Source organism: Neolamprologus multifasciatus, chromosome 18 (genome assembly GCF_963576455.1).
Source record: "Neolamprologus multifasciatus chromosome 18, fNeoMul1.2, whole genome shotgun sequence".
NCBI classification, from domain to species: Eukaryota; Metazoa; Chordata; class Actinopteri; order Cichliformes; family Cichlidae; genus Neolamprologus; species Neolamprologus multifasciatus.
The window spans coordinates 4264010-4289452 of record NC_140456.1 but is presented as its reverse complement, the minus strand read 5'-3'; the positions used below and the strand labels follow the sequence as shown (position 1 = coordinate 4289452).

General features: G+C 39.6%; 2 protein-coding genes, 1 long non-coding RNA gene and 1 pseudogene across 5 annotated transcripts in view; 1 reads left to right on the top strand and 3 right to left on the bottom strand.

Moving 5' to 3' along the window:
• Positions 1-1497: 1497 nt before the first annotated feature.
• LOC146497094 (E3 ubiquitin/ISG15 ligase TRIM25-like) lies at positions 1498-4151 on the bottom strand. 2 transcript variants are annotated; one of them, XM_085140774.1, is made up of 2 exons: positions 2834-4146; positions 2058-2129 (listed from the first exon to the last, which is right to left on the bottom strand). In XM_085140774.1, the coding sequence occupies exons 1-2, from the start codon at positions 3623-3625 to the stop codon at positions 2073-2075; spliced, it is 849 nt and encodes a 282-aa protein (XP_084996900.1). In that variant the 5' UTR covers positions 3626-4146; the 3' UTR covers positions 2058-2072. The 2 variants fall into 2 exon arrangements, with proteins under 2 accessions (XP_084996899.1, XP_084996900.1); XM_085140773.1 differs by having other exon boundaries at positions 1498-4151.
• A 1593-nt stretch (positions 4152-5744) lies between these two features.
• On the bottom strand, positions 5745-7794 carry LOC146497093 (E3 SUMO-protein ligase ZBED1-like). Its single transcript, XM_085140845.1, has 5 exons — positions 7526-7794; positions 7310-7427; positions 7049-7185; positions 6500-6970; positions 5745-6412 (listed from the first exon to the last, which is right to left on the bottom strand). Exons 1-5 carry the CDS (start codon positions 7592-7594, stop codon positions 5816-5818), a joined length of 1392 nt encoding a protein of 463 aa, XP_084996971.1. The 5' UTR covers positions 7595-7794; the 3' UTR covers positions 5745-5815.
• A 2851-nt stretch (positions 7795-10645) lies between these two features.
• LOC146497089 (uncharacterized) overlaps positions 10646-25443 on the top strand; it is a 38348-nt gene continuing 23550 nt past the window's right edge. Inside the window, exons 1-4 of one of the 2 annotated variants that reach the window (XR_014870779.1) lie at positions 10648-11161; positions 12166-12358; positions 12928-13169; positions 13368-13600. This is a non-coding gene — a long non-coding RNA (uncharacterized LOC146497089). Of the gene's footprint in view, positions 11162-12165; positions 12359-12927; positions 13216-13367; positions 13601-25443 lie in introns of those variants that run through there. The other variant, XR_014870778.1, reaches the window with a different exon arrangement.
• On the bottom strand, positions 17131-19665 carry LOC146497092 (tripartite motif-containing protein 16-like; annotated as a pseudogene).

Here is a 25443-nt window from a genome sequence, read left to right as displayed (position 1 = left end):
AAAAAGTTAAAGGCAGACATCTGAAAACAAGACGTCACTGATCAACAACGTGACAGAACGAGAGTCAACAGTTTACTGTCAGTCAGAGTTTGATCATTAACAGGGAGCAGCAGGGTACAAAAGTCACGCAGAGTAGCTGAAAGTATCCAAGTACATGTAAAACTGTCCTTTATACTTTCAGGGACTTTAATCAATAATCATTTTTTCTACTTATGTGCTGTTTTGCACTTCTTGCAGCTGAAATTGTGGCACAACCTTCAGGTTAAGTTTTAAATAAAAACAACAACAACTTGTTTTCCCCTCTCACAAAAAGCAGCTGTTGCTCAGCGCCACTTCAGATGTAAATGAATTTTTAGAAACTCAAACAAAGTCAAGTTTCCAGAAACTGTAACATTTTTTTCACTCCCATTAAAAATCTCACAGCCGCTGATATTCATCTGTGAACATTTGCTAACCAGTAAAAATCTGGTTAGCGTCTCCCACTGGAGACGTATTTTATTGGCTTTATGATTGGTGCAAACAGTTTCCTGATTCATAATGGAAATAGATTTTAGACACAGGAGGAACACGCAGTGATCAGCAGGAGCAGCTTGGAGTCCAGTCTTCTTCACACTGAGGAGGGACATATATGCAGGAACAGTTGTCATAACTGTTACAACCACCAGATGGCGAAAGAGTCCCACTGCAACTTTAAGCCATGAAGGATGTGTCTTGATGTTTGCTTGTGATAAATCTGCTTTATGTGAGTCTTTTTCAGAAAGTAACAGTAATATGTCTGATTATATGTCTTTAATCAGTAAAGTCTCGCTTTGCTAGAAATAAATCAATAATAAAATTGTAAACATGCAGCTGTATGTTAGAAGTCAAAGGGTCCTTAAGTCTTCTGTAAATTGACGGGGATCAAATGAAGGACACAAGTATCTGTTCTTACTCTAATAAATGCTGCTTTAATATCCAACAGAAGCTGAAGCTTTTCTTCACCCTCTTGTCAGATGGTCAGCAACAAAACTCTGTTCCAACCAATGTCTGATAAGAGATGAGACACAGCAGCTGAGCAAATGATCATTTCATGCTGAAGACATCCTCAGACAGAATTAAATACATACATAAACACAGCCTGGTGCCAATAACACAGCTAATGACACTGCTGTATCACTGGCTTTACTGATTAAAGACCATATCTGAAGGAAATCTTTGAACACAACAGAAAGTGACCTTTTAAACCTGCGACACTGATGCTGCATTCAAGGACCATTAAAACATCTGAAAGGACTTAAGAACATGAAGAAAATGTGACTTGTTTCTCTGTAATGAAGCTGTTTTAGTGAAGAAAGTTGAAAGGTCACAGAGCGACTGCTGAATCTTCTGCTCTAAACATGAACTCTGAACTTTGTGATGCTTCAGGAGGAAAACTGCTTCAGTTATTCTCTCAGATTAGTTTCATATTTTCTGCATCAGATTTGAGTGAGATCCTGGAATGAAGACAGAAGAAAAGACTTTGTTCAAAGTTTGATTTATAGTCAAACCTTCCAGTTTATTCACACAATAAAACATCAACACAATATATGAATTCATTCATTAAAATCACAGTTTTTCCTCATTTGTTTGATGATTTTGACAAAAACAAACACAAACACACACACATGGTCTGCCATACTCATAAAGAGAAATGTGGACATTTTTCAATACAAATATTCCAGAAACATTTAGAGGATAGAGAAGTTTACATTTTCATGTGGAGAAATATTTTAGTAAATCAAAATGATGATGAGCAGTGATAGCCTCCATAAACAGTCACAGGAAAGATCTCCTTTAAAAACTCAGAAACATCAAGAGAACAACTAGAAGATGTGGAGGTACCACCCATAATGTTTGACTGACAGCTGATCTCTGTGCAGAAATGATGGAGAGAAAATAAAATGAAACTAAAATACAGATTTAAACCCACAAAATGAAAGACTTCAGTCTATTTCACTTTCAACAATTCAGCTTTGGCTTCATAGTAAAGTGTCAGTCCAGCATAGAGCGGCTGAGTGAATGTGGTCTGGACTCTGTGGAGGAGAGTCATGGTTTCAGAGACGCTGTAGAAGGACAAAATACCTGCTCTGTGATCCAGGTACACTCCTACTCTGGAGGAACGAGGACCTGAGACACGAGTTTCAATGTTGTTGTACCGAAATGTAAAACTGTTGTTGATACAATCTAATGCCCAAGATTTGTCATTACGTCCAAATCCACATTCATTCCCTCCTTTTCTGCTGATATTCTTGTATGCGACTGCTACATCAACTCCTCCCCCTCTCCACTCCACCTCCCAGTAACAACGTCCAGTCAGACTCTCTCTACTCAGGACCTGAAACCAGTCAGTGAATCTGTCTGGATGATCAGAATAAGACTGTTGTTGATACATCCTTGTTGCTTTTCTGTTCCCCTCTGATAATAACAGCTTTTTGTTTGCTGTGTTTGGATCCAGTGTGATTTCACGTGAATATTTTAAGAATCCAGCTCTGGTCTTTGGCTCTGGTGGATCTGACAGTAAAACATCCACTTCAGTGACTGTCAGTGAGATGTTTGTCCATTCCTCTCTCAGAATGTCCTGTAGTTTATCTCTGACCTCTGACACAGCTGCTGTCACATCCTCAAAGTAGCTCAGAGGACGGATATTGATGCTGGATGAGTCTGTAGACTCACTGAGTGCTGACAGTGAGGGGTAGTTGTGTAGAAACTGGATGTGATCCTCTGTGTGTGAGAGCTGCTTCAGCTCAGCATCTTTCCTCTTCAGCTCAGTGATCTCCTGCTCCAGCTTCTCCTGAAGCTCTTTGACTCGACTCACTTCAGTTTCCTGCTGGGATCTGATCTGCTGCTTCACATCAGAGCTTCTTTTCTGGATGAGATGGATCAGCTCAGTGAAGATCTTCTCACTGTGCTCCACTGTTTGATCAGCAGACTGATTGATGGCCTCCACCTCCTGTTGAAGCAGCTTCACATCTTTCTCTCTGTCCTGGATTCTCTGCTGGATGTTTTGTCGACTCACCTCCAGCTCTCTCTGCCTCTCAGTCCTTTCTGCTGCAGCTGAGACTGTGTCGTGGCCTTTATGTTCATCCACAGAGCAGAGATAACAGATACTCTGCTGATCAGTACGGCAGAACATCTTCATCACCTCATCATGACGAGAGCAGATGTTCTCCTGGAGCTTCTTGGAGGGCTCCACCAGCTTGTGTTTCTTTAATGGAGCCACATCATAATGAGGCTGAAGGTGTTTCTCACAGTAAGATGCCAGACAGACTAAACAGGACTTGAATGCTTTCATTTTTCTTCCAGTGCAGACATCACAGGCCACATCTTCAGGTCCAGCATAGCAGTGATCAGCAGGAGCAGCTTGGAGTCCAGTCTTCTTCAGCTCCTCCACTAAATCTGCTAACATTGTGTTTTTCACCAGGACAGGCCTCGGTGTGAAAGTCTGTCTGCACTGAGGGCAGCTGTAGATTTTCTTCTTTTCCTCTTCATCCCAGAAGCTTTTAATACAGTTCATGCAGTAGCTGTGTCCACAGGGAATAGTCACCGGATCCTTCAGTAGATCCAAACAGACTGAACAGCAGAATTTTGTTTGATCCATTTGATTCATGTGCTGTGCCGTTTCACCGTCTCTCAGTGACTGTCAGACAGTTTCACTTCCTCTGAACAGAAACAACCTCTGTGCTCTGAAGGGAAACAGATCTCTGCTCTTTTTCTCCTCCTACAGGAAATGAGGCTCACCAGCAACTGCATTTACACCATGTTGTTTAGACCCATCCTGATACAGACACATCTGTGAAGGGAGGCGCTAAAGAAATATTCTTACAGAGCAAACAAGAGCCAATCACATGATGCAGGGTGTGGTATGTTTGGTTACAACATGCAGTAACAAGTCTGACCCAGTTAAAGTTTAATAGTTTATCTTTACTTGGTGCTTTGAAATGTGACAGTCAACACTCAGCGAGTTCATTTTATATTTCAAAAAGTTCAGCAAAGTTTAGGATGCTGTGATGAATAAAAATAAATCACACTTTATATTTTGACATTTTCTAATCTTAGTTCATTCTCACACTTACAGAATGATGCATGGGAACAACTGACTCCACTAAATCAAACCTATGTTCAAATGAAATTACTGTACAAGTCAGGCAGCAAGCTTGATTTCTTGATAATTTTTTTAAATAGTAAAATATATGTAAAACTATTTAAAAAACAAATACAGATAGTGTTCTAATTCTACATTCTTTAGTAATTTTTCCTGTGTACCACCATGGATTTCGAAACAATACATTAATATGTGCTTTAAATGCAGACACTCAAATATAACTCAACATTCACACTGAAGATACACAGTAGACATAAGAATCAGTTTTCATGCCCTTTGTTTATTCTTTCATTTAAAATCTTTGTGGTAAAGATCATCATAATTACCCATTAACTTTCATGTACAGCTTAAATGTTTCACTACACTGTTGGCAGCAAAGATTACACAGCAAAGCCGATTAAACTAGAAGCTAAACGACTCTTCAGTCCAAGGGCGTAGATTTGGCATGGACGGAAGGGACCCACCAATATCCAGCGATTATTGAATTGTCCCCACCAATAATTAGAAAGAAAAACAAACCCGATAGAAAGAAAAAACGATCTGTCAGCGTCTCATTCACCCAGCGGTGCAGAAAGAGTTAAATTACGTTCTCTACTGGAGTCCTACGTCACGTGACAAATATGGCCAATGTGATTGGAGCTCTGTTTAGTTTCAGCAGCGGCAAGCCTGCGCTGCGAGGAGGAGAGGAGGACGGCAGCAACTAGGAAGAACCTGGATATAAGAAAGTATTTTTCAAAGAAACCTGTAAGTCACTTAAAGTCAAGCTCACTCATAAAATGTAGTGATGGTGAGATGAAGCCTCGTGATGAAATGAAGCTTTCCATCCAACTGGTCGACTCATGGTTCGAAGCATTGTGATGATTCATTTGCTCTACTGCGCCATCAAGTGGACGATTCAAGTGAAACGGGCTCAATGATTATAATGATGTGATGTGTAAACCTCTAAACTGAATAAATAAATTGTTTTTATGGTTATTTATCCCGAATATTGTCTCAGTATGTCTGATACAAAAGAGAAAGTGGAAACTATCAGTACAGAGTTTTTGGGATGATTGTGTAACTGTGTAATCATGTGACACAAACTAGTGTGTGGCGCTTCAAGTTGAATGAATAAAGAAATTACTTTTGTTGATGACACCAATAACTAAACTCTAAATATTAGTTATATTTAATATTATACTAATTTTATATTAATTTAATTTAATTAATGTTTGTGTATAATAAATTGGCAGCTTAACACAGGAATGTACATGGAAACAAAAAGGGAGGGAGTTGTGATGTGAATGTGGTCGTGACTTTATAACAGTGCTCATGACACTAGGGAAACGTTTTCATTTGTTTTTATTCAAAAATAGCAGCTTTTCCACAGTGCTGGGCTTAAGACGGTTCCTCTTTTTTGAGAGGATTTCTCCTGCTTTTGAAAATATCCTCTCACAGGGCACAGATGAAGCAGGGGTTGCAAGAAAAACCACAGCAAGTTTATACAAGTTTGGATAAAGAAATTTGTGTCCAGCCCAGTACTCCAGCGGATTCTCCAGTCTGCCCATATTTGGTTCATGGAGGTATTTCTGTACTTCAGCTGTTGCATCAGCAGTAGCATTTGGAGTCTCATTTGTCTCCAAACGATGCCACAGTTTGCTACCTAAAACAAACAGAATGTAAGTAACTAAATACAATATAATAATCGAAATGTGCTCATATACCTTGAGTCACAGGCTGAGAAGCTTTTGATGATGAGGCTGCTGATGAGAAGGCCACGTGCCTCAAAATAGCAGCACATTCAAAAATAAGTCTCTTCTCAGCATCCATTGCTTTATTTGGGCTAAAGAAGCCTATTTTTTTGAACCTTGGATCCAGCAATGTTGCCAGTGACATGATGCTCATTGACTGCAATGTGTAGAGCTTCTCCTTTAATTGTCTCCTTAGACACTCAACCATGGTGGAGCTCTCTGGAGTTAGGACAACTCCCATTTCCTCTTCATTTAGTGCATGGTGCAACATTGTTAGAAGTGGAATTACTTTGGATCCAGACACTCGCTTTTCCTCTGACAGCTCAGTGGTGGCATCATTAAATGGGGAGAGTATTTTAAGACATTCTGCCATAAGGTCATACTGTTCAGAGGATAGTGGGCAAATATCAGTGTGCAGGCCAGCTAACGATGCTCCAATAGGTTCCCTGAGTTCATGAACACGTTGAAGCATTTGGAATGTGCTGTTCCAACGTGTATCCACCTCTTGAATTAACTTCAGTGCAGGCCGGCCCATTTGCTCCTGCACCTCTGTCAGCCTCTCCTAGAAAAACAGCCAACACAAACTGATTAATTCAAGCTGTGTTACTGCAGCAGCACCTCAAAGCAGTAATGAAATAATGGAACAAACCTTAGCAGTTGTACTGCTCTTGAAATATCCCACTATCCTCCTACAGGTAGTCCGGATGTCAGACAGCGTCGTGTGTTGATCAAGAGCTTTTTTGACCATTAGGTTTAATGTATGTGCCACACAATTACTGTGACGCAAACGAAGCTCCTTAGCACAAGCACCCATGTTTGCTGCTCCATCAGTCACATAACATGTAACTTTGTCTGTAATGCCCCACTCTGACATGAGCGCTGCTGTTACTTGTGACAAATTGACAGCAGTATGTGCTTGAGGGAAGTGCTGAACACCTAACACTACAGAATGCAATGCAGTGTTAGAGTCAATGAAATGGCAGGTGACGGCTAGGTAAGCCTCTGTGTTAATGGAGGTCCACATATCAGATGTCAAACTAACTGCAGAAACCTTGGCCACAGTCAGTTTTTCTTTTTGTTTGGACTCTTTGTATCTTTGGTCCACCATAGCTTTCAAAGCCTAAACAAAAGAAGGTACAGTACTTAATATGTAAATAAAGGCAAAATGGAAACATGCTTCATATTTTAAGATACACACCTGCCTTGTGGGGAGAACATAGTTAGGGTTCAAAACTTTAACAAGCTTCCTAAACCCACTGTCCTCCACAATAGTGAAGGGCTGGGAATCCTCTATCACCATGTTGACCAAGGCCTCATCCACATCATTCCTCTCCCCTGATACAACAAAAAAACATTAAGAAATTACATATTTCAGTAAATAGAACCCAAATGTTAATGAATTACATGGGGAATATAAATGTATCAAATGACTGTATCCTTAAAACCTACAAAAACTCACCTGAGCTTGGTCCACCTTGGTTAGTCTCCTTGTTCTCATGCAGGGCTCTGTAATGCCTCAGCATAGATGAGGTGTTGTTGCTGTATCCAAGTTCTTTAGAGCACAGCAAACACTTCACCTTTTAATAAACAAAAAGACAGAAATCTGATTATAGGATCTGTGGTGTGGTTTATTTATATTATGGTACTTATCATTTCTTTATTACAGTGTGTATACCTTATTAGGAGAGATGACATCAAAATGTTGCCAGACAGGGGAAAATTTTCTTTTCCTTGCTGGTTCCATCGAGGGAAGAAATGCTCAAGTAACTATGTAACACGTACGTAATCCAATTCCACAACACAATGTGATGGGGGAATCAGCTGTGTTTTGCTGCCCATTTTATTTCGAATTTGGCGCGAACCGGTGAACCAGTTCCCGAATCAGTCACGTGGTACGGACTGCCCGCGAGGCCTCGAACGTCACTGCAGACGTAATCAAAGCAAGCCTCGATACGCGCTTCAGAAAAACGCCCCCGAGATTACCCGATTCGGAGCTTAGACACACATTTTAAAATGTGTCCGTCACAATAAGGTTACAGGCTATGCTAGGCTTTGGCCCACATCAGTCTAAAATTGTATGTAACCATGAATAACGTGTTTTGTAAACTAACTGCACAGCAGGCAGCACTATCAGTTCTCTCAGTCTCAGAGCAGCATTTCTAATTTTGATTGAAACTGTCAGAGAAAACGGCAGCCTCGAGCGAGCCAGGATATTAGTTTACAGAGGCTGTTAAAATTATATGTCTAAAGTTAAAATGTTGGTGACACAATAATTTTATCCTAATGGTACTGACATATTCATAGCGTTAATTTTTGAGACAAAATATCATGAGATAGTCAGGATTTTGCAAATATTCCACCTTGTAGTGCAGTTTGCACAAATTGTTGTAAAAATGCACTCACACTACAAACATTACTGACGAGTCAAGATCTGCACAAATTGACAGAAACACTGAAGCAGCTCCACATTTTATTCTTATTGTCATGTATGTCCTATTTGTCAGGTGATAGAAAGTAATGGTGACACAAGATCACAGGTGAAATTGGATGATGACTTGATGGTTCATGACTGTATTTGAAGCACATGTGTGACTGCATGTATGTTGAATGTCTCACTGTTATTTATCAGGTGACAGAGGCAGCTCTGCCATGTTGTAGCTCAGACAGAGGTGAAGAGGTGAGGTCACAGGTGACTGACTGATGATTTGGTGCTATAGATTAACTAGTATTTATTATCATGACAATTGTTAGGCTGCTGATGTAAATTGATTCATTAGTGTATATTTGACAAAGAATCTGAATTGACACGTCTCACTTTTTATATGGCACGAATCCATGTGTTATTTTATCAGGTGGCTATATGTCCTAGTGCAGTCAGAGGGGAAGAGCCAAAGGTGAGGCACATCAAGCACAGAATAATAATTTTAATCTGAGGATAAAACTCATGTACTGAGGCTGAAAGAAGCTTCAGTGCTCTCAGAAGACTAAAAAGATGGCTAAGGTCAACAATGACTCAAATGAGATTAAACAATGCTGCTGTGTGTCCACCAGGAGAGACTGGACAGTATAGATGTAAAACAAATATGCCAGCAGTTTATCTCAGTTAACGAGAGGAGCAGGCATGTGTTTGGCTCCTTCACATAGTGGACATTGAGTTGTTGTGTGGGTCACCAGTAGTCCATGTCTGTTGCTGTAACAGTAGTTCATGTTTAGAATAAAACATCCCAGCTCACTGATTTGATCGGGGCAATAGTGCCTAAAATGTTGCATAATTTTGCTGAGAGATCTTTTACTTTGTGGTCATCTTAGACGAGTAGTTTTATGGACAAAACCCACCAGGTTATTCAGTGTTCCCTTAGTGCTAATGTATCAGAGATGTTGGTGTACTATAACTGAACTAATGTTGTTAATTTCTTAAAGTCATTTTCTTTTATTGTCATGACTGTATTTGAAGCTATTTTTATGTTTGTATGATACCTGATTTATATGGATCATGACTGAAGTAAACTAAAGTCTAAAATACTTAGTCAGTCATTTGTTTAATAGTAATTTAACATTATCTAATTCACATATAAAACTATGAATTGTAATTTTAAGTGGTTTAAAAGCATGTAGAATAGCATATGTAGGCAAGTATATTTCTCCTTTTTTTTTATTAAGGAGCAAAGACAAAAAGAAAGAAAAAAAAAAAAAAAAGAAACAAGGCAGGGTTCGATGGTTGAATCATCCGTCCCCACCAATGCCAAAACCAAATCTACGCCCTTGGTTCAGTCCTCTTTTGGAAGCAGTCTTTAAATGGGGACAAGCATGAACTTTTGTCATAAACTGTATAACCACCAGATGGCGATATTAGTTTGTAAGTAATAAAACGGCATCAAAACAAACCTCTAGTCCGACCTGAGACACAGCTCCTGATCGAAGGATTATTTCATGGTGAGGAGATCCTCAGACAAAATGAACTTAAATACAGATTAATAACAGTTTGCTAAAGATGGAAACTCACTGCAAGGACAGAGAACTGCGTTTTTTTCACTTTGACATTTTTGTTTTCACATTGAACTTGAACATTTTTCTGTTATTTTGCAAATTCTCCTATTTTATATATTTCAATAGAAAACTCAGGAGAAATTCTTTGGTAAGTTAAACATTTTTTGGCAATAAAACTGTTTCTGAGGGCAAAGCCAAATATTCATCCAATTTCACCACCTGAGAAACATTCCCCATAGCAAACAGGTTTCACAAATTCTCATTTCTCAAAAATCTCCCAAAAGTCTTTACACGTCTCTTCTGTTAATCAGTGTCTAAAAGTGAATCGACACTTTTAAGGTGTATTGCTACTCTCAAGTGTCAGTGAAATATTTAATCTAATTTTACATGTTTTTGTTTTATGAAAGTATGTTTTGTGACCTTCAGTAACTCCATATTGTGGACAAAACCTCCACCAACAGCAGGGAACAGCTTCAATAATTTAACCCTGTCTTGGTCATGATGTGCTGTGCAGCAGACAGAGGCATAAACCCAATATGCAGATACTCAGATGCAGAAGTGAACCTAAAAGGCAGCTTTATTGCGGGACTTGCAGGCAACCATAGTACAAAGAACTTCACTAGGAAGCTAGACTACAACACAGACAAGACACACAGCAAGGGTGAGCTCATGACAAGGGCTGTATCCCAATTCAGGTTCTGCAGCCTTAAAGTACGCAGCCTTAACGGTCCTCAAGGTCCGCGTACTCAAAGACCGCTAAGGCCGGAAGTGCGAGGCTTGTAGGCTTGTGAAATGGGACGATGAAATCCGTTGCGCTGCCCAGGTTGCCTAGCAACCATGATACAAACCGCTGGAAACGTTTCATACAGCTTTGTTTGACAGAAATGAAGGAGAACATATTTTGTTCATTTGTTTCTACATAAGCTCTGTGTGATTTAATAAGTATCTGAGGCTGAGACCACAGGACTGTAAAACATGATTGTTGGGCTTCATTTCTGTACTGAACGGTCATTTAAGATTAGTTAGTAAATAACAATTAGCTAATGTTGTTCATGAGACTAAAGTCATTTCACTTTGGTAATGTAAATATAATATGGCCAATATTAGTGTTCTGCCTTTTATAACTTAAATGGGATATTATAGTTGTAAACTGCCCTAGAGCTCCCTCTAGTGGCTGCTTTGTAATATGGGTTCGGTTACTTTGGGAAGGGAAAAAATGAGAACGTGAAGAAGAAATAAAAGATGGCGGAAAGTGATACCGTAATGTTATTGTTCTAATCTTATACGGACCTTAAAATGTTGTTGCCATGGACAAGATATGTCTGTAAGTATGAGTGTCGATAAAATAATTATTATCTTTTGTTTTGTGTAAAAATGGTTTGATAATTTATACATTTGAAAGTTTTATCTTGTTAGCTTGCAGTAAGAGTGTAACAAGCTAGTTTACAATGTTAGTTAGCTAATACAGTATTTTGTACTTTCAGTTTTACGATGGTCAAAGAGAAGGCAATGGTCAGAGGCCATTCTTCAATAAATCAGCGCAAAAAGGAAATAAGTCTGATTATTGGAGCATCGTTATCTCGCTGTCTATCTGGTGAAACTAAGAGACTCAGGGCGAGGACAGCATAATTATAGTTATCATATTAATCATTATTAGTTATTACAGCAGTGAGTTTGAACTCTGTGTCAAATACTGAGCTTCAGTAAAGATTCAAGTTGCATTTATTTATATTTTCTATCACCTTAAATCTTCACTCAAAGACAAGTATCTTTGACAGTGTATATATAGATGTATCATATATAAGAGACAAATATTGTTTGTTTAATATGTTGGCATTACTAAATGTGGCTCAGCTATAGGAGACAAAAAACTAACAAAATAAAGCAGCAAGTGATGCAAACTGAGACTCAGACATGTAAGCTTGATACTGGGGAATAAACAGACCTGGAGACAAAAGGACAAAACACAGATGATAGAGAGACAGAGAGACGACAACAGGAGAGACTAAAGACAACACAAAGATGAGACAAATACAGACTAGACATGAAAAGGGGACAAACATGAACAGAAACAAGAACCAAAACCTAGAAACATAAGCAACAAAACTCAGAGGCTCTCAAAACCTGAACATAACTATTTCATAATTCTGAAGAATGAATAAAATGTCCAACAAACTCAAAAACCTGGGTCAAATTCCCAGGAGCATGACAGTCAGACATTAACCTTTTTCAATGAAAGGTATTCTGTAAAGTTCAGTTTTCAGATTCCACTTGAAGAGTCTCTTAAAAGCACCTGAAGGTAACTTCAGATTATCTTCCTGTTTCTAGGGCAGAATGATGGTCTTGTGTTATCAAACCTCAGGCTGGTGCCTCCAGTGTCCATGCATGCAGAAGCTTCTTCTTCATGTGTCAAACCATCCAAAACAGGAGTTTCCAAAGCTGCCGGGGTGCAGTCTGTTCAATGTTTCATGTCATCCCTGCAGAGCCAGAGCACCAGGCCTCCTATTTTCAGTCAAGGAAGGTGAGACAAAACCAGTAACCATAGTGCTCTGTGTCAAATATTTTCTATTCTATTGTTTCTATTCTATTCTGTCACTGTGTGTTAACCCTGTGCAGGGTGAACGCTGCCTTTTGCCCAGTGAAACCCGAGGTTGATGGATGTTACTGAGTATTACTAATCATGTCACAGAATCTATAAGACAAACTCATTTTACACTGTGGGCCACTTACAGGTAACTTTGATCATAAGTGGGCCGGACATGTGAAGCTGCACGATTAATGTGTAAAATTACAGAAAAGTTCTTTTAGTTGATTCCCCAGACTGTCCTGTAATTATAAAATATAAAGTCTTTCATTAACTTAAAAATAATCTCCTATTTTTCAATGATTCCACTATAAAAAAAAAAGAAAGAAATAAATTACAAATTTAGTGAAAAAAAACAGGAACTTTAATTGTTTAACTGTCACCTGATGACTTTGGTGTAGTATGAATAGCAACTAAGGGGGATTCTTTATAATGTCAAGAAAACCTAAAATTGTTATTATTAGTGATAAATGTTAAAATAAAGAATCCTACTCTGTCTCTCGTAGCACTGCTGCTAGCACAGCTGTTGCACGACACCCAAGACAACATTGGTGACACAGCGCTGGTCAGAAACGTCAAGCAAAGTATCAGTCAAGATCTTAAGAAGAGATATGTCAGCACAGTCGAGAGGAACACCCTCTACACAGCATCAGCGCTCGACCCACGCTTTAAAACCCTGCCGTTCCTGTCACTGGAGGAAAGATAGGAAACCTATGCCAGAGTGGTTGCTGAGGCTATAACCCTTCAGGTAAGCAAACATTCTGGTGTTATAATTTAAATAACTTACTTACAATGTTAGTAGATCGGTGATATTTTTGTCATATTGGTAATATTCTATTTAACAATTAAATACATTAATTATAATTTGCTAACATATTACTGCATACTAAAAGATATAAAATATTTATTTTCTCCCTCTCTCTGTATGTGTGTGGGTTTTCTACAGGAAGAAAAGAGGCAGCAGCCCATCTGTGAGCCAGAAGCTCATGAACATCATGAGAAACCAGACGAGACTGAACAAAATCCCAGACCCCCTCTCATACCAGCCAAGATGAGGAAGTCTTGTGGGTTAACAGACTTGCTTGGTCAGACTTATGGTGATGTTGGAGCCCCACCAAAATCATTATCTGCCACAGCTGAGGAGGAGGTGAAAAGATACCAGGAGGTCACGTCACTGGCACTCACAGAAGACCCACTAAGCTGGTGGAAATCCCATGAGGAAGTCTATCCTTTCCTGGCCACGCTGGCAAAAAGATACCTTTGTATCCCAGGTACTAGTGTCTCAGCTGAAAGAGTCTTCTCAACCGCTGGAGACATCGTCACAGCAAAACGGAGCACTCTGACTTCAGAGCATGTTGATCCTTTTTCTGAGCAAGAATGCTGACATTGCTTCACTGTCCAAATGTGTTTAACTTTTTAGGGCAGCAACAAACAGGATAGTTTACTTATTTTAATTTAAGAAATGTTTTATTTTATTTAAATTTAAAACTTTTTTATTTAATGTAAAATTATATTTTGTTTTAAGCTATAATTGTACCAGATAGTTACGTTCAGTTAAGTTGGTTACTAGACTGTTATACAAACCGTTTACTTTGTCAGCAATAAAACTGACTGACATGAGAGAAAGACTGAGTGTGAGACTTTATTATTAGATAAAATGAATATTGATAAAGTTTACCTTTATGGACAAAATCTGCAGTAGAACAAATATGTGATAAATCACAAAATATACTTTTGCAATACTCAAAATATTGCAAAAATATATTTAAAAAAATCACAATAATATCGTATCGTGGGGTGTATGGTGATTCCCACCTCTACTATACATATACTGTACTTATTGATGAAAACTTCCCACAGGACCTTCAGTCATTTCTGACAGGAAGTTTATGCCCATCCTTTAATACTTAAGGACGAGGTAACATCAGGCAGCAGTCACATGCAGGTTTGTGCTCTACTTGCATAAGGTGATCTCTGCACATCCAGAATATGCTCACCTCATGGACCTGAAACTTTCCTGTCCATAATACTCTCCAAGGCACATGATCTCACATGTGAGGTAAACCTAAGCAGCTCCTTAGACTACCATGAGCTGGATGACTGAGAACCTGCACAGACATCTGTGAGGTAAACATATTTTTCTGTGAGCATCATTAAGTCAATTCTAGGTTTCATGTGCTGATTCAGGTGCTTTACATTTATTCTGTTTTAGAGCAGGTGGAGAGGGGGAACCAGATGGGAGCAGGTTCCACTTTGGGTGAGGAAGTGGAATAAGTGATTACCTTTTTGTCTCAGCTCGTCATCACAACTAAATTCATGTTCAAATGAAGCTTTTTACTGTGACACTGATATCTGTATTTGTAATTGTACCTGCCTTGCTTTGTCACTCCAGATTTCAGCACAGTTCTCTGCACTTGTTTATATGACAAAGTTTGACAGCAGCAGGGCTTTATGTTTGTGGGTTGTTTAATAATGTGAGGCCTTCCTCAAACCGCTGCCTCAGTTCATGCTGAAGCCATCTGCCATTATCTACTAGAAATGCTGTCAAACCTAAAGTGAGGATGTGGTCCCAGCTCGCATAATTAGAGAGACTAAACCAAAGTGGTCTTCTCTGCTGAATATGGTGCCATGGTAGAAGCAGCAGACAGATGGATGTCTTCACTGACAGTCATGTTTTCCTGTGGCAGTTACTCTTTGATGATATGCTTTACATTACCTTTGTTTTAGGTAAGTGTGTTATCATTAAGAATCATTAAAGATAATTTAAGGTATGGTTGGCATTGTCTCCAAAAATAAGTTTTTTGATGTGATGGCTGTAAGGAGCCATAATCTTTATTAATCTTAATCTTATTGATATATAAACCCTCTAGTTTCAGCAGCATTCTTCAGGTTTTTAAAAGCTTCTCTGTGGCAGTGCTGCCATTTAAAAAGTAATCAGAAAGATTCCTGACTGACCTGCTCTGTTGTGTGTAACCTAAAGGGTCTGATTCAGGTCTGTGGTGTATATTGAGTCAGAAGCTAAACACACTGCAGAAACACCTGAGGGTGGTCTATGAGGAATACATCCCAGGAATCATGGAGATCATGCTGACAGAGCTTGATAATTGAAGATGATGCAGGACGAGCGGTTCAGGAATCAGTTCTCATGATGACGATGTGCAACTGCATCTCACCATTATTCTCTACAGAGTTGGTAACATTTCCCATATTTAACAGAATAGTAACTTTGATTTGCACTTTCTGTTAACAACAGTCGAGGCAACAGAAGATTCACACTGATGGATGAAGCCCATCAGTGTGAATCTTCTCTTCTGCTACAACGTCACCTGCTGTCTTCAATCCTCCATACCCGACAGTAACAGCTGACTGTTGTGTTGAGCTTCTTTGTGAGATCTGTTAAATGTAAAGTTCATAAATCCACTACACTTTTTGTCAATGTTTGTTTTTCTGTTCTCATTCCTGGAGCTACCAAAAAGCAGAGGTGGCAAAAGTGCAGACGTTCTGTATTTAAGTAGAAGTACAGATACTCGTGTTACTCAACTAAGAGTAAAAAAGTTCAGGCTCTGAAATAAAGCTTCTGTGTGAGTTCAATAAGAAAGATCTATGGTCTCACATCTGTCCAGGTGCTGCCGGCTGAATCTAAGCTTTATCACTTCCACTGTCAAGCTGTTTGTGTCATCACTGGTCTGGTCCAATCACATTCTCCCGGCCTTCTCCAGGCCAATCACCATTCATGCTGCGTACTTTAAATCTCACTGTGCATCTGTCATTCTCCTTCATAGACGCCTTTGTGCAAAGCACCTCCTGCCCAGTTCCACCTCTCATCACTCGAGCTTCATTCAAGTCACCTTCATCTCCATCACCAGCATCTAGGCTCTGGGGGGTCCTGCTCTAATCTGCTTCACAGCTGGAGCTCCGTTCTGCAGAGAGACAGACCACCAAACACCTTTGTACATTCTGTTCATCAATAAATCATCTTCATTCTTTCTGACGATCTCTCCTTATTGAAATGTACTTAAAGTAAAAAAGTAAAAAGTTGTTCCTTAAAGGAAAATTCTACCATCAATTTTTATGTAAAGGTAACTGAACCTGGTGCTATATTAATATTATAATAATTCTTAATTCTTATCATTTTTATAACACAAAATGATCTATGACACAATGCACTTTATGATAAAGGCTTTATTCAGCCTAAAAACATGGCAGAATGTAAAACATGTGGACAAACTGAGCTGAGGTGCTTTAACCTCCTCTACATCCCTGTTAGCAGGATGAAGGCGCCCTCTTGTGTTGTGCATCACTTTCAGATTTCACTTGTTAACCTGCAGGAAGACAAAACTTCACTGAGCCTTCAGCAGCTTCAACATCATCAGTAAAGACAGATTTAAATATGTGTAATATCACACTGTGTCAGTTTGTTCACAGGAGTCACAACCTGTAACACTGATGCTGCATTCAAGGACCATTACAAACATCTGAAAGGACTTAAGAACATGAAGAAAATGTGACTTGTTTCTCTGTAATGAAGCTGTTTTAGTGAAGAAAGTTGAAAGGTCACAGAGCGACTGCTGAATCTTCTGCTCTAAACATGAACTCTGAACTTTGTGATGCTTCAGGAGGAAAACTGCTTCAGTTATTCTCTCAGATTAGTTTCATATTTTCTGCATCAGATTTGAGTGAGATCCTGGAATGAAGACAGAAGAAAAGACTTTGTTCAAAGTTTGATTTATAGTCAAACCTTCCAGTTTATTCACACAATAAAACATCAACACAATATATGAATTCATTCATTAAAATCACAGTTTTTTCCTCATTTGTTTGATGATTTTGACAAAAACAAACACAAACACACACACATGGTCTGCCATACTCATGAAGAGAAATGTCGACATTTTTCAATACAAATATTCCAGAAACATTTAGAGGATAGAGAAGTTTACATTTTCATGTGGAGAAATATTTTAGTAAATCAAAATGATGATGAGCAGTGATAGCCTCCATAAACAGTCACAGGAAAGATCTCCTTTAAAAACTCAGAAACATCAAGAGAACAACTAGAAGATGTGGAGGTACCACCCATAATGTTTGACTGACAGCTGATCTCTGTGCAGAAATGATGGAGAGAAAATAAAATGAAACTAAAATACAGATTTAAACCCACAATATGAAAGACTTCAGTCTATTTCACTTTCATCAACTCAGCTGTGCCTCCATATTTATAGTAAACCAACAGTCCAGCATAGAGCGGCTGAGTGAATGTGGTCTGGACTCTGTGGAGGAGAGTCATGGTTTCAGAGACGCTGTAGAAGGACAAAATACCTGCTCTGTGATCCAGGTACACTCCTACTCTGGAGGAACGAGGACCTGAGACACGAGTTTGGATGCTGTTGTACCGAAATGTATAAATGTTGTTGTTACAATCTAATGACCAAGATTTGTCATTATATCCAAATCCACATTCATTACCCGATCCTTTTCTGCTGATATTCTTGTATGCGACTGCTACTCGAACTCCTCCCCTCTCCACTCCACCTCCCAGTAACAACGTCCAGTCAGACTCTCTCTACTCAGGACCTGACACCAGTCAGTGAATCTGTTTGGATGATCAGAATAAGACTGTTGTTCTTTCATTACTGTTACTTTTCTGTTCCCCTCTGATAATAACAGCTGTTTGTTTGCTGTGTTTGGATCCAGTGTGATTTCACATGAATATTTTAAGAATCCAGCTCTGGTCTTTGGCTCTGGTGGATCTGACAGTAAAACATCCACTTCAGTGACTGTCAGTGAGATGTTTGTCCATTCCTCTCTCAGAATGTCCTGTAGTTTATCTCTGACCTCTGACACAGCTGCTGTCACATCCTCAAAGTAGCTCAGAGGACGGATATTGATGCTGGATGAGTCTGTAGACTCACTGAGTGCTGACAGTGAGGGGTAGTTGTGTAGAAACTGGATGTGATCCTCTGTGTGTGAGAGCTGCTTCAGCTCAGCATCTTTCCTCTTCAGCTCAGTGATCTCCTGCTCCAGCTTCTCCTGAAGCTCTTTGACTCGACTCACTTCAGTTTCCTGCTGGGATCTGATCTGCTGCTTCACATCAGAGCTTCTTTTCTGGATGAGATGGATCAGCTCAGTGAAGATCTTCTCACTGTGCTCCACTGTTTGATCAGCAGACTGATTGATGGCCTCCACCTCCTGTTGAAGCAGCTTCACATCTTTCTCTCTGTCCTGGATTCTCTGCTGGATGTTTTGTCGACTCACCTCCAGCTCTCTCTGCCTCTCAGTCCTTTCTGCTGCAGCTGAGACTGTGTCGTGGCCTTTATGTTCATCCACAGAGCAGAGATAACAGATACTCTGCTGATCAGTACGGCAGAACATCTTCATCACCTCATCATGACGAGAGCAGATGTTCTCCTGGAGCTTCTTGGAGGGCTCCACCAGCTTGTGTTTCTTTAATTGAACCACATCATAATGAGGCTGAAGGTGTTTCTCACAGTAAGAGACCAAACACACCAGACAGGATTTCACAGCTTTTAGCTTGATGCCAGAGCAGACATCACAGGCCACATCTTCAGGTCCAGCATAGCAGTGATCAGCAGGAGCAGCTTGGAGTCCAGTCTTCTTCAGCTCCTCCACTAAATCTGCTAACATGGTGTTTTTCTCCAGGACAGGCCTCGCTGTAAAAGTCTGTCGGCACTGAGGGCAGCTGTAGATTTTCTTCTTTTCCTCTTCATCCCAGAAGCTTTTAATACAGTTCATGCAGTAGCTGTGTCCACAGGGAATAGTCACCGGATCCTTCAGTAGATCCAAACAGACTGAACAGCAGATTTTTGTTTGATCCATTTGATTCATGTGCTGTGCCGTTTCACCGTCTCTCAGTGACTGTCAGACAGTTTCACTTCCTCTGAACAGAAACAACCTCTGGGCTCTGAAGGGAAACAGATCTCTGCTCTTTTTCACCTCCTACAGGAAATGAGGCTCACCAGCAACTGCATTTACACCATGTTGTTTAGACCCATCCTGATACAGACACATCTGTGAAGGGAGGCGCTAAAGAAATATTCTTACAGAGCGACCAAGAGCCAATCACATGATGCAGGGTGTGGTATGTTTGGTTACAACATGCAGTAACAAGTCTGACCCAGTTAAAGTTTAATAGTTTATCTTTACTTGGTGCTTTGAAATGTGACAGTCAACACTCAGTGAGTTCATTTTATATTTCAAAAAGTTCAGCAAAGTTTAGGATGCTGTGATGAATAAAAATAAATCACACTTTATATTTTGACAAGAGCCAGGTGTGGTCTGTTTATTACAAATTATTAGAGCCTCCTTAAGATAAAACTACTTATTTTGAGGTTAAAGTTAAATTTTTTTTCCAGGAAATAGTTGAAATATATGGAGATTACAGTTGTTTTTTTCAAGATAAACTACCACGGCTTCTGTACCCTCAACAAAATGTTTTATATAGATGAGTTAATGAAAGCGTATTTCACGATCTATTTTAGTTATAAGAAAATAATTTTTCTTTTGCCAGATGAACATGTAAAGAGTTTAAAATAGCTTCTTTCAAAATACAATATTGAAAATAATCAGAGAAAAACAGTCACCTTTAAGAAATTTTTCATTATGTTTGTATTTGTTAACCTGTCATTTAAACATTCTTGTTGAATTATGGCAGTTTGAGGTAATGCTATTACACATGCGAACACTAGAGGGCACACAGCGCACTGGTGGTATCGAGCAGTGTTTTGGGGCACAGAGGAAGAATAAACCTTCCTGTTGTGAAGCTAACTCTAGTTTAACGTTCATGTCTTTTCTATTCTTTACCACAGGTTAGTAAATATGCATTAAAATAAATGTCCACTGCACCCCTTACAAATAGAAAAATGTTGTTTATTTGGAAAATTGTGAGTTAAAGCTGCAGGTGATGCTAATGCTAGCTTAGTGGCTAATGTGGAATAGGGTTTGTGTGTGTGTGTGTGTGTGTGTGTGTGTGTGTGTGTGTGTGTGTGTGTGTGTGTGTGTGGCAGTTAACCTAAACCACACAGAGACTGTGTTTGTTTTATACCAAAACCATTGTTTTTGTAAGAATTGAAACCATAAAAAAGAAGTTACATTGTCAGTACATTAGAAACACGTCACATAAATAATTTAGTGCTTAACAAGTATTAAAATGATTAAAAACAGATTCATTTAATATGCTTTATAAATGTATTTAAAAAGGAAGTACAGGGAGCACAAGTGTGTTTTGTGTGTCTTTATAAAGAATGCTATATTTTTATATATGATAAAGTTTAATGTTAGATATTGTAGTTGTAATATTTTGAATGGACTCAAGCAGCATGTTTTGTCAGAGTTGTGCTGAGAGATTTATATAGACTCTAGCAAAGGAAACTGTGGCCATGTATTGTAAATGGGACTGAAGCAGAAGGTCTTTCCTTTGCACTGAATGTAATGATTCCTGAAGCTGTTCAAAGACACTATTGTGAAGAACAAACCTTCCTGTGAAGATAACAGCAGCTCAATCTGTGTGCCTTCTCTATTCTTTACCACAGCACCACACGTTGTTAGCACAGGAAACCAGTTGCATCTGGTCAAAAGGAAAAACAAACAAACAATCTTGGCTGACAATGCACAGATTCAAGGATAACAATGGTTACACCCTTGTGGATTACAGAGGATGTATTTTGTATCACAACACAGGATAAGACGGCTGATCAGTTTGTTTCACTAACTTATCTAAACATGGCATTTTGTAGAGGGTTACAGTGTCACAGTGCCTTCGCCCTGCAACTCCCTCGTTCCCCTAGTCTGTCTCATTGTTGATTACCTGTTTGCCACAGATCAAGTATTTCCTGTTTGCAAATAAAGTTTGTGAAATTCAAGAGAGTGCTTCACATTGTGTCTGCATCTGGGTTCACGTTAACACAAAATGATCAATACTTTTTTTTCCCCCCTGTCTGGCACTGTAGCAATCAGAATTATTGTCTGAAGGCCAAGAAAAATGCCCAACAGATTTACTTTCCCAAGTGGGCCTTTTGCTACACTGGTCCACTTGATTGTCATAGTTTGTTTGTTATTAGTTATTTTTATTCTAAATGATTGTAATCAGGCCAGACTGGACTTGGGGACGGGAAAGAAAACAAGAAGAAAAGTTAGGAAGAAAGTTAACAGAAGGAGAGGGAAAGAAAAAGGAGGAAAGAGATGGAGAGAAAAGACAATGAAAATCTGCTTCATCACCTGCTGAAGGAAAGAAAAACAAAACAACAAACAAAAAGAAAACAACACAGTAGCGAAATTAGAGCAACATCCAACATATGCATAGGTAACAGTAAATAATAAATGCTGAATCTTTTTAAGCAGTACACAAAATCGATAATGCTTGATATGTTGAGGCAGCAGCCACCCAAGATAGTGTGAGTCTGTAAGTACCTGCGTGCACACGTGAGTGTGTGAGCGCTGGTATTCATAAGGTTTCTCCATGCAAGTGTCTGATAGTACGTATTCTGTCTCACGGGTATTTCTGAGGCATGTTTTTTATAAGTTTGTTATATGACAGGTCAGAGTCATTTGTTCTGTAAGTAATGGGATCAACGTTTCAATGAATGGGTCTATTCCTGATCTTCTAATGGCAAACCTGCCATCTAGTGGGTTAACGGGGAAGCGCCAAGTGAGGGGATGAGCAGGAGTTTCTCTCCCAGAGCTCGACAGGGAAGGTCCATTTCTCTGCGTCTCACCTCCTACAGGAAACGAGGCTCACCAGCAACTGCATTTACACCATGTTGTTTAGACCCATCCTGATACAGACACATCTGTGAAGGGAGGCACTAACAGGGTTTGTTTGATTTACAACTTTCAGTAAAAACTGCAACCTACTTAAAGTTTGATAGCTGCACTTGGTGTTTGGACATTCTCAGAAAGGTTATTTATAGTCTTATTTATTTATATTTTTACAATTTTGAGTAGGTCAAAAGTTCATTGTAAATATTGTAAATTTAGTTGTTTTTAACATGAAACAAATCCATCCTGGCGCTGTTGGTGTTTCATCAACAACCATAGATCCTTTGGTCTGTTTATTGTGTTACTTCTGACATGTCTCACACCTTCTTATTATATTCTTTATCTCTCTGTTCATTCCAGCCCAAAAGACTGTCTCTCTTGCCCTTCTTTTGCATTTCTCAATTGCGAGATGGCCTTCATGTATTCTGGTAAGCATCTCTTGCCTCGTTGTCTGTGGAATGACGATTTTGTCCTGCTTCAATAGCAGTCCATTGACTACACTCAGTTCTCCTCTAATATGGTAGAAGAGTGGACACGAGCCAACAAACATCCATTTGACATGCTTTCCATAACATGTTGCAGTTCTGTGTCTTGTGCAGTCTCGTCAGTTATTTGCTTAGATTTCATGTCTGGCACAGGAAGTTTGGCAGAGACCATGTTTATGTGAGTCTGAATGTCTTCTTCTGTTGTGCTCACCATGCCCCCTGTGGGTGCTCGTAAGAGTGCATCTGCAATTATCAGGAGCTTTCCTGGCGTGTAAACTAGCTGAAAGTCACATCTCTGCATTCTCATTATCAGACGCTAAATTCTTGGCGTCATTTCATTCAGGTTCTTCTTGATGATAGATACTAGTGGGCAATGATCTGTTTCTGCAGTGAAAGAGGGTAAGCCACATACAAAGCTGTGGAACCTCTCTAAGCCAAAAATAAATAAATAAATAATTTATATAGCATCTTTCATGACAGAATCACAAAGTGCTGCACATAAGATTACAAGTCATAAAAAGATTTAAAAACGACTAAATAAAACAGGCAAAAAATGAACCAAAAGCAGTTTTAAAAAGGTGAGTTTTGAGTTGTTTTTTAAAAACAGCTACTGAGTCCACAGTTCTTAATGTTTGGGGGAGAGAGGTCCACAGTCTCGGGGCCACAGTGGCAAAAGCTCTGTCACCCTTAGTTCTCATCTTAGTCTGTTTTATAGCAAGTAAGCCCTGATCAGATGACCTCAGGGACCTGCTGGGGACATCGGGCTGTAGCAGATCAGAGATGTAGGCTGGTGCCAGTCCGTGCACAGCTCTGTAAGTCAAGACCAGGATCTTCAAATGGACTCTAAATTCAACAGGAAGCTGAGATAACAACGGTGTCACATGTGAGTACTTGGAGGATTTTGTCAAAAGCCTAGCTGCAGCGTTTTGCATGCATGTATAGCAATCTGCAGTTCAGAGCGAGATAAAATCGGGCTTAGCTTAGCCACATTTCTTAAGTGATAAAAACAAGACCGAACCAGAGATTTCACGTGCCCATCCAATGTGAGAGTCGAGGCAAAAGTGACACCGAAATTCCTGATAGAGGATTTAACATAGAGTGAGAGAGGACCAAGGGCTTTCAGTATCTGCCATAAAAATCTATCAGGGGCGCATACGAGGACTTCGGTTTTGCCCTCGTTGAGTTGGAGGAAATTTGCAGCCATCCAACGTTTGATCGAATCTAAGCAATTATTCAGACGCTGAAGCTTAGATAAATCCTGGGGCTTCAAAGAAACGTACAACTGAATATCAAATTCATTCTCACGTTATGAATTTTTGCAAGCAGAAAAGAAAGAAAATTTCACTAATTTCACTAAACAATGTCACTAATGGTGTTGAACAGCACCTTAGGATTGCCTCTGCTCTTTGTAACCAAGTGTGAGAAATGGGCAGCTCTCGCATCTCTGATCGCATTATTAAAAGAAGCTAAAAGGTCCTTTAGATAGAGGAGTTGAACATTTAGATGAGTTTTCCTCCACCTGTGCTCCGCTTTACGACAATCACGTTTTAGACAATGAATACTGTCATTTGGCCAAGGAGGAGATTTGGAGGCAGAAACACTCGTCTTAAACCGAACAAATTTCATCTAAAATAGAAAGGCAACAATTATTAAAAAGACTGGTTGAGAAATCAAAACCATTTTGAGGAGATAGCTGTAAGTTAAAAGCATCCACAAATTTCTCCGCTGTGGAGGAGTTTAAGATGCGAGAGCTAACCATCCGTCTAACGGGGGACAAAGGCTCATTAAAAGTTAAAAACAATAATGATCAGAAATATAAATGTTCTCAGAGCAAATGAAATTAAAATTAAACCCAAAGTAAAAACAAGGTCCAGTGTGTGACCTTTGCTGTGTGTAGGACCGGACACATGCTGAGCAACATGAAAAGAATCCATAATGTTCATAAAGTCTCTGGCGAATGGGTCGGAGTCATCATCAACGTGTATGTTAAAGTCCCCAACTATGAGCACCCGAGACAGCTTCATAGTAGCAGATAAGAAGTCACTGAGCTCTGATAAAAATAACCTGTTAGATCTATTAGAACCTATTAGGTCGACGATACACCACAGCACAGTAGAAAGGATCCTTGTTACCAATTTTAAGCAGCTGCAGCTCAAACGAAAGAAAATGTCCAATTTTAACGGAGCGGCAGGAGAAACGGTCCTGGAAAGCCACGGCAAGCCCACCACCCCAACCAGATAACCGAGGCCGGGTAATAAAAGTATAGCCATCCGGGCAGAGTTCAACAAGTGACGAGTAGTCTACATCCCGCTGCCAGGTCTCAGTCAGGAATAAAAAATCCAGTTTTTTAGATAATATAAAACCATTCAACAAGAATGATTTATTAGACAGAGATCGAGCGTTAAAAAGCGCCATATTCAGTGAGCTAGAAGCCTCATTATTTGCAGAGGCTCGAGTTAAGGGACATAAATACACAGGGTTCGAGCCGTCACGCTCCTAGAATCAACTCACCGAGGGAAGAAAATGCCAGAAGAAGAGTCTGGATAAACCCTCCTAAGGTGGCACGGTCTCAAAGAGCCGGGCCCAGCGTATCCAAACAAGGCTGTGGAAAACAAGTCCCCCTCCATGGAGCTTTTCTGAACACAGGAGACAACGCACGCTCGACGTCGCTTACCAGCGAAACCCCGCCGCCAGTAAAGCCTGAGCTTTACCTGAATACCTCCTCTTCTCCCTCTCCTTCTCCGTGGTCTAGAGGAACCACCG

Coding starts and splice junctions, on each gene's coding strand:
- LOC146497094 (XM_085140773.1), bottom strand. CDS start 3,625: ATGAATCAAATGGATCAAACAAAATTCTGCTGTTCAGTCTGTTTGGAT.
- LOC146497093 (XM_085140845.1), bottom strand. CDS start 7,594: ATGGAACCAGCAAGGAAAAGAAAATTTTCCCCTGTCTGGCAACATTTT. Junction 7,428..7,525: donor ATGTCATCTCTCCTAATAAG/GTATACACACTG, acceptor GTTTATTAAAAG/GTGAAGTGTTTGCTGTGCTC. Junction 6,971..7,048: donor ATGTTCTCCCCACAAGGCAG/GTGTGTATCTTA, acceptor TCTTTTGTTTAG/GCTTTGAAAGCTATGGTGGA.